At 48.7% G+C, this 12,258-nt stretch overlaps 1 protein-coding gene across 1 annotated transcript in view; it reads right to left on the bottom strand.

Annotated features, from left to right (window-relative positions):
• The window catches only part of CEP57 (centrosomal protein 57), a 74,473-nt gene that overhangs the window by 27,295 nt on the left and 34,920 nt on the right, over positions 1-12,258 (bottom strand). Inside the window, exon 4 of the mRNA XM_063951476.1 lies at positions 2,900-3,021. Coding sequence (XP_063807546.1) covers positions 2,900-3,021 — 122 coding nt within the window. The remainder of the gene's footprint in view (positions 1-2,899; positions 3,022-12,258) is intronic.

Raw genomic sequence — 12,258 nt, 5'->3', positions numbered from 1 at the left:
AACTCCAGCTTGTATCCCTGAGATACCACTTGTAGAACCCAGAGATCCACCTGTGAGCGAACCCACTGGTCGCTGAAGTTCCGGAGACGGGCCCCCACCGCACCTGGCTCCACCTGTGGAGCCCCAGCGTCATGCGGTGGACTTAGTGGAAGCAGGGGAGGATTTTTGTTCCTGGGAACTGGCTGTCTGGTGCAGCTTTTTCCCTCTACCCCTGCCTCTGGGCAGAAAGTACGCGCCTCTGACCCGCTTGCCTTTCTGGGGCCGAAAGGACGCGCCTCTGACCCGCTTGCCTTTCTGGGGCCGAAAGGACTGTACTTGATAATACGGTGCTTTCTTCGGCTGTGGGGGAACCTGAGGTAAAAAAGTTGACTTCCCAGCTGTTGCTGTGGATACGAGGTCCGAGAGACCGTCCCCAAACAGTTCCTCACCCTTATAAGGCAAAACTTCCATGTGCCTTTTAGAATCAGCATCACCTGTCCACTACCGAGTCCATAATACTCTTCTGGCAGAAATGGACATTGCATTAATTCTAGATTCCAGACGGCAAATGTCCCTCTATGCATCCCTCATATATAAGACTAAGTCTTTAATATGCTCTATGGTTAGCAAAATAGTATCCCTGTCAAGGGAATCAATGTTATCTGACAGGGAATCAGACCATGCTGCTGCAGCACTACACATCCATGCTGAAGCAATAGCAGGTCTCAGTATAGTACCTGAGTGTGTATACACAGACTTCAGGATAGCCTCCTGCTTTCTATCTGCAGGCTCCTTTAAGGCGGCCGTATCCTGAGACGGCAGTGCCACCTTTTTTGATAAGCGTGTGAGCGCCTTGTCCACCCTAGGGGATGTCTCCCAGCGTAACCTATCCGTTGGCGGGAAAGGGTACGCCATTAGTAACCGCTTAGAAATCACTAGTTTCTTATCTGGGGAACCCCACGCTTCTTCACACAATTCATTTAACTCATCAGATGGGGGAAAAGTCACTGGCTGCTTTTTCTCCCCAAACATAATACCCTTTTTTGTGGTAACCGGGTTAATGTCAGAAATGTGCAACACATTTTTCAATGCCGTAATCATGCATCGGATGGCCCTTGTGGATTGTACATTTGTCTCATCCTCGTCGACACTGGAGTCAGACTCCGTGTCGACATCTGTGTCTGCCATCTGAGGTAGCGGGCGTTTTTGAGCCCCTGATGGCCTCTGAGACGCTTGGGCAGGCGCGGGCTGAGATGCCGGCTGTCCCAAAGCTGTTACGTCATCGAACCTTTTATGCAAGGAGTTGACACTGTCGGTTAATACCTTCCACATATCCATCCACTCTGGTGTCGGCCCCGCAGGGGGCGACATCACACTTATCGGCTCCTGCTCCGCCTCCACGTAAGCGTCCTCATCAAACATGTCGACACAGCCGTACCGACACACCGCACACACACACAGGGAATTCTCTGACTGAGGACAGGACCCCACAAAGTCCTTTGGGGAGACAGAGACAGAGAGAGAGAGAGAGAGAGAGAGAGAGAGAGACACAGAGAGACAGTATGCCAGCACACACCAACGCGCTATATAACAGAGGGATTTACACTAATACAAAGTGAATTTTCCCCCCAATAGCTGCTTATTATCACAATTGCGCCTGAATTTATGTGCGCCCCCTCTCTTTTTTACCCTTTCCGTAGTGTATACTGCAGGGGAGAGTCCTTCCAGCGGAGCTGTGAAGAGAAAATGGCGCTGTCTGTGCTGAGGAAGATAGCCCCGCCCCTTCAGTGGCGGGCTTCTCCCGCTTTTTTTAATAATATATATGGCGGGGGATTAGGCACATATACAGTTTAGAACTGTATTATGTGCATTTTGCCAAGTAAGGTATACAAATTGCAGCCCAGGGCGCCCCCCCCCAGCGCCCTGCACCCACCAGTGACCGGAGCGTGTGGTGTGCTGTGGGTGCAATGGCGCACAGCTGCAGTGCTGTGCGCTACCTTATTGAAGACCGGAGTCTTCAGCCGCTGATTTTCTCTGGAATCTTCCGTCTTCTGGCTCTGCAAGGGGGACGGCGGCGCGGCTCCGGGAACGGACGATCGAGGTCGGGCCCTGTGTTCGATCCCTCTGGAGCTAATGCTGTCCAGTAGCCTTAGAAGCACAAGCTAGCTGCAAGCAGGTAGGTTTGCTTCTCTCCCCTAAGTCCCACGTAGCAGTGAGTCGGTTGCCAGCAGATCTCACTGAAAATAAAAAACCTAACAAATACTTTCTTTTCTAGTGAGCTCAGGAGAGCCCACTAGGTGCATCCAGCTCTGGCCGGGCACAGATTCTAACTGAGGTCTGGAGGAGGGGCATAGAGGGAGGAGCCAGTGCACACCAGATATAGTACCTAATCTTTCTTTAGAGAGTGCCCAGTCTCCTGCGGAGCCCGTCTATTCCCATGGTCCTTACGGAGTACCCAGCATCCACTAGGACGTCAGAGAAAGGTTGTTGACAATCAGAACCATTCACTTTAGAACAGGGAGTATTAAACACGCAGCTCTTCAACGGCTATGGAACTACACATCCCAGCATGCCCTGCAACAGTTTTTGCATGCCCTAACAGCAAAACTGTGGCATGGTATGCTGGGATATGTGGTTCCACAGCAGTTAGAGGGCAGCATTTTGACTAACCCTGCTTTAGAAGGTTTGATACACTTCCCCCTCCCCCATGAGAGAACAGATATGACCAACAATAATGTTCAGTGTAAATCCCTTTAAATAAGTCTACTTTAATAGTAACGATAATCATCTCAATTGTAAAAGCGCAACAGAGTTTGTTGCGCTATATAAGAAACTGTTAATAAATACAAAAATCTCCAGAGTTTTTTTTTTTTAAATATATATTTTTATTATAACTTGATGCCACCTGCACTTCACTTACCTGCTTTTCTAGTACAGAATTTCTCTCTGTCTCTGCCTTCTGTACCATCCTCTTCATGTATTCCAGCTGCGTTTCCAAAAGACTGCATCGGGATTCTGCTGCTGACAGCTGTCTGGACAGGTCTGATAAAGCACACACTTTATTATAGGAGTATATGATCCGATTTTAAAGGGCGTTCTATACATATACACAAACATATAGAAGACGAACGTTCTAATAATGAACACACCTAGTCATTTATTTATTCATTCATGTTTAGCATTCAAAAGCAGAAAAACGAGATTTATGGCAAGAACTTACCTTTGTTAAATCTCTTTCTGCGAAGTACACTGGGTTCCACAAGGATAGACATTGGGGTGTAGAGTAAGATCTTGATCCGAGGCACCAACAGGCTCAAAGCTTTGACTGTTCCCAGAATGCACAGCGCCGCCTCCTCTATAACCCCGCCTCCCTGCACAGGAGCTCAGTTTTTAGTTAAACAGTCCAATGCAGTAGCAGGAAAAGAGACGACAACGGTTAGTAGCCACAACACCGCATTCTCACGACAGGAGAAGTGTCAGCGGCTAATGCCATACCAACCCAAAGAAGCTAAGTGCGTCAGGGTGGGCGCCTTGTGGAGCCCAGTGTACCTCGCAGAAAGAGATTTAACAAAGGTAAGTTCTTACCATAAATCTCGTTTTCTGCTGCGGGGTACACTGGGCTCCACAAGGAATGGACAATGGGGATGTCCTAAAGCAGTTCCTTATGGGAGGGGGACGCACTGTAGCGGGCACAAGAACCCGGCGTCCAAAGGAAGCATCCTGGGAAGCGGCAGTATCAAAGGCATAGAACCTTATGAACGTGTTCACTGAGGACCACGTAGCCGCCTTGCACAATTGTTCAAGGGTCGCACCACGGCGGGCTGCCCAAGAATGTCCAACAGACCGAGTAGAATGGGCCGTAATGTGAGCAGGAGCCGACGGACCAGCCCTCACATAAGCATGTGCAATCACCATTCTAATCCATCTGGCCAAAGTCTGCTTGAGAGCAGGCCAGCCCAGTTTGAGAAATCCAAACAGTACAAAGAGAGAATCAGATTTCCTAATGGAAGCAATTCTCTTCACATAGATACGGAGAGCCTGTACTACATCCAAAGACCGCTCTTTGGGAGACAGATCAGGAGAAACAAGTGCCGGAACTACAATCTCCTGGTTAAGGTGGAACGAGGAAACCACCTTAGGTAAATATCCGGGACGAGTCCTAAGAACCGCCCGGTCACGGTGAAATATCAGATATGGGGAACTACAGGACAAGGCACCCAAATCCGACACTCTTCTAGCTGAAGCAATAGCCAGCAGAAACACCACCTTAAGGGAAAGCCACTTAAGATCAGCTGAACCAAGAGGTTCAAACGGAGACTCTTGTAACGCCTCCAAAACCAACAAGTCCCAAGGAGCCACAGGCGGGACATAGGGAGGTTGGATACGCAACACAACCTGAGTAAAGGTATGCACATCAGGTAAGGTCGCAATTTCTCTCTGAAACCACACCGACAAGGCAGAAATATGAACCTTGAGTCCAGGCCCTGCTGAAGAAAAGCCAACAACTTGGCTATACTAAACTTGGAAGCGTCATAATCGTTAGATGCGCACCAAACAAAGTAAGAATGCCAGACCCTATAGTAAATCCGAGCAGAAGCCGGTTTCCGGGCCCGCAACATAGTTTGAATGACCGCCTCAGAAAACCCTTTAGCCCTTAAGACGGAAGCTTCAAGAGCCACGCCGTCAAAGACAGCCGGGCTAGGTCCTGGTAGACACAGGGGCCCTGAACGAAGAGGTCTGGGCGTTGTGGAAGTAGAATTGGACGCTCTGACGATAGGCCTTGCAGGTCTGAGAACCAGTGCCGTATGGGCCAAGCTGGAGCTATGAGAAGCAGAATTCCTTTTTCTTGCTAGAACTTCCGAATTACCCTGGGCAGGAGTGACACCGGAGGGAACACGTACGGCAGCCAAAACCTCCACGGCACCGCCAGCGCATCCACGAATGCTGCTTGAGGATCCCTTGTCCTTGCTCCGAAGACCGGAACCTTGTGATTGTGTCGAGACGCCATCAAATCTACGTCTGGAAGACCCCACTTTTCCACTAGGAGTGGAAACACTTCTGGATGGAGGCCCCACTCGCCGGCATGTACGTCCTGACGACTGAGAAAGTCCGCTTCCCAATTCAGGACTCCCGGAATGAAGATTGCAGATATGGCTGGTAGATGGCGTTCTGCCCAATGTAGAATCCGTGAGACTTCCTTCATTGCCAGACGGCTTCGAGTGCCGCCTTGATGATTTATGTAAGCCACTGTGGTGGCGTTGTCCGACTGTACCTGAACCGGATGGTTCTGAATTAAATGCTGGGCTAGGTTCAGTGCATTGAAGACCGCCCGCAATTCCAGAATGTTGATCGAGAGGGACTCCTCCTTGGTCCACCGACCCTGAAGGGAGTGTTGCTCCAGCACCGCGCCCCAACCTCTTAGACTGGCATCTGTCGTCAACAGGACCCAGTTGGATATCCAGAAGGGACGGCCCCTTCACAATTGTTGGTCCCGGAGCCACCAGAGCAGCGACAGACAGACCTCCGGAGTCAATGAGATCATTTGAGACCTGATCCGGTGAGGCAGGCCGTCCCACTTGGCTAGAATCAGCCTCTGGAGGGGGCGAGAATGGAATTGAGCACACTCCACCATGTCGAATGCTGATACCATGAGGCCCAGCACCTGCATCGCCGAATGTATCGACACTTGTGGACGAGAAAGGAAGCAACGAATCCTGTCCTGAAGCTTCAGGACTTTCTCCTGACACAAGAACAACCTCTGGTTGTGAGTGTCCAATAGCGCTCCCAGATGCACCATGCTCCGATCAGGGAGGATTTCTTCCAGTTGATGAGCCACCCGTGGGCTTGTAGACACCGGACCGTCATACCTAGATGACGTAGGAGAAGTTCTGGGGAATTTGCCAGGATTAACAAGTCGTCCAGATACGGCAGTATCCTGACCCCTTGACGGCGGAGTACCACCGTCATCACCGCCATGACTTTGGTGAAGACTCGTGGAGCCGTTGTTAAACCAAAAGGTAACGCCCGAAACTGGTAAAGGAGGTTGCCAATAGCAAACCTCAGGTATTGCTGATGTGACGCTGCTATAGGAATATGCAGGTAAGCATCCTGTATGTCCAGGGTGTCAAAGTCGAAAAATATTACAACACACACCAAGTACAAACCACAAACAGATGGCCTCCGTGCACGTACTTGCTCTGCTGTGCGTGCACATATCCGCAATTTGCGTATGGTCGCTCCCGCGGTCATGCGCATTAGCGCGTGGTATGGGTATTTACGGTAGAGTTTGTGAACGCATGGAAAGCTATCAAAACACATTACATATTTAATCCAAATAGTGCACAATGTACACATAGTTTCCCTGCACCACATCAGAAAGTAACAGTTTGATTGGTTTCAGAACAAAGGGATTCACCTTTACAGAATAGGAGGGGACAGAACAAGGTCATAAGGTGGTGTTTGGTATCCAGCTGAAGGGTATTTTAAGGGTAACATTCTGGTGTTGGTTTGAGAAAGATCGCATGTTCCTGCGGATAGTTATGTGCAGGAGCAGAATATAGATATAAACTGTATTTACTGTACATTATGTATGCGGCGGGAATCCAGAGGAGACCACCCACAAGAGCAGTTGGGAAAGACATCGCCTACCTATTCAAACCGACCTATGACCTCTCCTGTACTGTAAATGTGCATTCCTGTGTCCAATGGACAAAGATTACAGTATCCATTGTATTGCTTTTGGAAGAATTGTATAAAGAGAGCCTGTTGCAGGCCTGGTCGGATACAAGCCTCACAAAGTTATCTATCAGATGACCAAGGACCTGCCGGGTTGCGCAAGCTTGTCCACTCACGTATCTACCATTGAATGTAGCCATTTATGCTGTTATATTGTATTGTATTATTTGTATTGTAACCCCCTTTCAGCAATAATCCACTGTGGTGTCGGAACCCAGCGGTAAAATCACAATTGGTGTTGTGTCTTCATTGCCCTGCTAAGGTTTAAAGCGTATTTTCAGTGCATTGCATAACTGTTCAGGGTTTGTGGTGTATCTCTGGGTGTGTACGCGCTGTGAGTACTTTGTACCGTCAGCGCGGCGTTTGTACGCGAAGTCCGTACGCAGTACGGGACTTTGTACGCTAAAAGCGTACAAAGTGCGCAGAATGTGTGTTAAGTACAGCGGCCGCAGCGGCTCCATGGTAAAGTGTATTTAAGGTGTGTTTAAGGTATAGCTTTCTTTCCTAAGGATAATTCGACATTATCAAGGGAGACCATGTAGTCCCCGGGTTCCAAGGCCAGAACTATAGAGCGAAGGGTTTCCATACGGAACTTGGAAACCTTCACAAACCTGTTCAATGCCTTGAGGTTGAGAATGGGCCGGGAGGTCCCATTCGGTTTCGGGACTAAAAACAGCGGAGAATAGTACCCCCGGACCCTCTGCGCAAGAGGCACCTGTACTACAACTCCTGTATCCAGGAGGGTCTGTACCACCGAATGCAGAGTGTTTGCCTTTGTCTGGTCCAACGGGACGTCTGTCTGGCAAAATTGATGTGGGGGTCGGTTTTTGAAGGCTATGGCGTAACCTCGAGTGACGATTTCCCGTACCCAGGCATCTGAAGTGGTCTTCAACCATTCCTGGGTATACCATAGAAGCCGGCCCCCCACCCTGGGATCCCCGCCCCGTCATGCGGCAGGCTTATCAGCCTTGGAAGCTGGCTGACGGGCCGCCCAGGCTCTTTTGGGCTTTGGCTTACCAGGTTTGGAAGTGTGGGCCTGCTTGTTGTACGCCTGACCTTTTGCTTTACCTGAAGGACGAAAGGGGCGAAAGGAAGTACCTCTAGCCTTCGACACAGAAGGAGCGGTACTTGGTAGACAGGCAGTTTTGGCAGTAGCCAAGTCAGCCACTATCTTATTTAAGTCTCAAACAGAATATCTCCCTTGAAAGGGAGTACCTTCAGGGTTTTTCTAGAGTCCAGATCCACAAACCAGGATCTCGGCCACAATATCCGGTGAGCCAGGACTGACGTAGTAGAGGCCTTGGCTGCTAGGATACCGGCATCAGAAGCCGCCTCTTTAATATAGCGAGAAGCTGTGACAATATATGACAGGCATTGTCTAGCATGGTCAGAAGAGATTTCAGCTTCTAACTCCAAGGCCCATGCTTCAATAGCCTCTGCTGCCCATGTTGCTGAAATAGTGGGCCTTTGTGCAGCACCCGTGAGAATGTAAATCGCTTTCAGACAACCCTCCACACGTTTATCCGTAGGCTCCTTTAGAGACGTGACGGTAGTGACAGGTAGAGCTGAGGAAACCACCATCCTAGCCACATGTGAGTCTACTGGAGGAGGCGTTTCCCAATTCTTAGACAGCTCTGGTGCGAGGGGATAGCGAGCCAGCATCTTCTTTTGAGGCACAAACTTCATACCCGGGTTTTCCCAGGGTTCCTGACATATATCCACTAGGTGGTCAGAGTGAGGTAAAACTTGTTTAACCACCTTCTGACGCCTGAACCTATCTGGTTTCTTAGGAGGGACGGATGGCTCAGGATCATCCGTAATCTGTAGAATTAACAATAGCCTCCAAAAGATCAGAAACATCCACATGTGAACTACCCTCCCCATCAGCCGTATCCGAGTCAGAACCTGTGGGGTCAGTGTAAGTGCCGTCTTCATCAGACGAGGTGTCAGTGACAGCAGTGGATTGTGAGGACCCCTTGGACTTAGGCGAGCGATGGTCAGACTTTTTAGTAGTCAGGGACTGGTTCAACTTCAATTGGGCAGATAAATCGCCCGCCTACGGCGGGTAAGCTGCAGGGACCACATACAGTTGTACCGCCATAGGGGGTCCCATAGGGGGTGTTAGTTTATTAACCAACGTATGTAGAAGCATGGAAAAAGCGGCCCACGGCGGGTCATTATGTACCTCCGTTGCCAGAGTCCCACTGGGGGGCAAGGAGCCCCCAAAACAAGAGCCCACAGCTGCTATATTCTCCTCATAGGGATCTGTAGCTTCAGCAACACCGGCAGTGTGTTCAGCCCCAGAACCTTTACCCTCAGAAGCAGACATGATATAGCTTTCAGTATCAGGTAACACAGTACAATTGGCAGCAGCACAATACCTCTTACCCAAACCCCTGCGCAGTGTAGTCAGCACTAAGAGATAAAGGAGAGATATGGGGACAAAAATCACATAGAAAAATACGTATTAAAGTATATCTTTGTGAAAATCCTATATCAATATAACACCTGACGCACCAAGCCCCCTCAGGTTATAGAATATAGGGATAGCAAGTTGAGTGAAAGACACGAAATGGACACCACTCAGCTATCTAATGCACACACAGATAGTCAGTTTGTACAATGCAGAGGTTATTACTAACAATAATACTGCACTGGACTAGCTTACATAATTATATATATACATATATACACACACACACACACACACACACACACACACACACACACACACTTTGCTCCGGCACTCGGCTCTGCCCCTGCTATGGGGCTGACTTGCTCAGGTGCCCTCCTCCAGGGATACAAACCCTTTGCATAACACCAGAAGAAAATGATGAGGCGGCACTCGGAGTCTTGTGAAATACCAACAACATGTAATAGTGCAGAATCAACGTTTCGGAGTTTCCTGACGAAGGGGGAAACACACACACACACACACACACACACACACACATATATATATATATATATAAAATAAGAATTTACTTACCGATAATTCTATTTCTCATAGTCCGTAGTGGATTCTGGGGACTCCGTAAGGACCATGGGGATTAGCGGCTCCGCAGGAGACTGGGCACATCTAAAGAAAGCTTTAGGACTATCTGGTGTGCACTGGCTCCTCCCCCTATGACCCTCCTCCAAGCCTCAGTTAGGATACTGTGCCCGGACGAGCGTACACAATAAGGAAGGATTTTGAATCCCGGGTAAGACTCATACCAGCCACACCAATCACACCGTATAACCTGTGATCTGAACCCAGTTAACAGCATGATAACAGAGGAGCCTCTGAAAGATGGCTCACAACAATAATAACCCGATTTTTGTAACAATAACCATGTACAAGTATTGCAGACAATCCGCACTTGGGATGGGCGCCCAGCATCCACTACGGACTATGAGAAATAGAATTATCGGTAAGTAAATTCTTATTTTCTCTAACGTCCTAAGTGGATGCTGGGGACTCCGTAAGGACCATGGGGATTATACCAAAGCTCCCAAACGGGCGGGAGAGTGCGGATGACTCTGCAGCACCAAATGAGAGAACTCCAGGTCCTCCTCAGCCAGGATATCAATTTTGTAGAATTTTACAAACGTATTTGCTCCTGACCAAGTAGCTGCTCGGCAAAGTTGTGTAAATGCTGATTTGATTACCTTATTAAACACTCTAAGAGGTTAAGAGACACAGTACGCAATTGGCGTACGAGGTACCGTAAGGGTACGCTCTTAGCGTAGCGGACGCTAAATCGGGAGCGAGCCGCTCGAGCGACACAAACGCTCGCGAGAATACGTTGGTGGTATCGGGCACACTATAGGTGAGCGACTAACGTAATGCTACGCTATTAGCGTAGCGGACGCTCGGGACCACGAGGAGATCACGAGCGGCGCAGACGCTAACTGGATAACAATCAGTAAAACTTGCATGTAACGCGCTGGAAAGATATTCTTATGCTGTATACCTTGTACTAGAACCACTGTAGTTATGCAACGCTGTTTAACCTTATAGATACTAAAACTGTTCGAGCGATCGTGACGCTCCTATTACCCCTTGCAATATAACGAATACACACTACCGTTTTAAGGGTCCAAAACCTTTTACTAACACATATCTAAAGTTACTTCAAAAGGGGAAACAGTTCACAAGTCATACGCTACAAACTAACATATAATTCTAGCAAAGTATCTAGACAGTAACATGCACAATAGAGAACGAACGTATTACAAATACAGAGACTAAGTGTGAATGGCTAACTACATACGGGTAACAAAGTGGCAACAGAGAAACATACCATACGGGGAACACACGCAGGCGCAACCGGAATCCAGTCCTCCAATTATCAGCGATAACTGTTGCAGAGAGAGTACCGGCTGGCTTGGGGACGGTGACCCTTATATACACTGCACACAATACAGTACAATGGTCCCTATATTCTTATTGTTCATTGGACACAGGAATTCGGCTTCGCATTATAACAAAAGGTCATAGGTTGATTCATACAGGTGGGCTGTGGCTATTTCCAACTGCTCAGGTGGGTGGGATACTAGGTTTCCCGCCGCATGGCTAAGTAAGTGCAAATAATAGTAAATGGACATAAACTTCTTATGTCCATAACTATTCGCACGAGCGATTAATCCGCTCCAAACCAACACCGGAATATTGCTAATTAAATACTCTTCCGATGGATACTAAACATCACTGTATGACTCCTGTTGGACCCTTCGTACAATACAAAGAGGGATCTCTCCGTCCAGGAACATGCTACATTAACTAAACTTTCAGAATCTATCAAAGGGACCATGATCTTTAAAATACATTATATAGTGAAGTTATGTAACGAACGAGTCGCCCGCTAGACGCATACAATCTCTACCGTAAATGCGCATACCGTGCGCCTGCGGGTGCCCGCAACAGCGAGTATGCGCACGCACGGGAGAGCGCACGCATGCGCAGCAGGGACACATATGAGGTGCAAATATGGCAGTGTGCATAGTGATATTTTTCTGACTTTGACAGTTGTAATGCCGAGACCCCTTGGGCAGCCGCCCAAGATGAGCCCACCTTCCTTGTGGAGTGGGCATTTACAGATTTTTGGCTGTGGCAGGCCTGCCACAGAATGTGCAAGCTGAATTGTACTACAAATCCAACGAGCAATAGTCTGCTTAGAAGCAGGAGCACCCAGCTTGTTGGGTGCATACAGGATAAACAGCGAGACAGATTTCCTGACTCCAGCCCTCCTGGAAACATATTTTCAGGGCCCTGACAACGTCTAGCAACTTGGAGTCCTCCAAGTCCCTAGTAGCCGCAGGCACCACAAATAGGTTGGTTCAGGTGAAACGCTGAAACCACCTTAGGGAGAAACTGAGGACGAGTCCTCAATTCCGCCCTGTCCGAATGGAACATCAGATAAGGGCTTTTTCAGGATAAAGCCGCCAATTCTGACACGCACCTGGCCCAGGCCAGGGCCAACAGCATGACCACTTTCCATGTGAGATATTTTAACTCCACAGATTTAAGTGGTTCAAACCAATGTGACTTTTGGAACCCAA

This window comes from Pseudophryne corroboree, chromosome 2 (genome assembly GCF_028390025.1).
Source record: "Pseudophryne corroboree isolate aPseCor3 chromosome 2, aPseCor3.hap2, whole genome shotgun sequence".
Taxonomy (NCBI): Eukaryota; Metazoa; Chordata; class Amphibia; order Anura; family Myobatrachidae; genus Pseudophryne; species Pseudophryne corroboree.
Note: the sequence above shows the minus strand (reverse complement) of the source record. Positions and strands in the feature narration are given on the sequence as shown.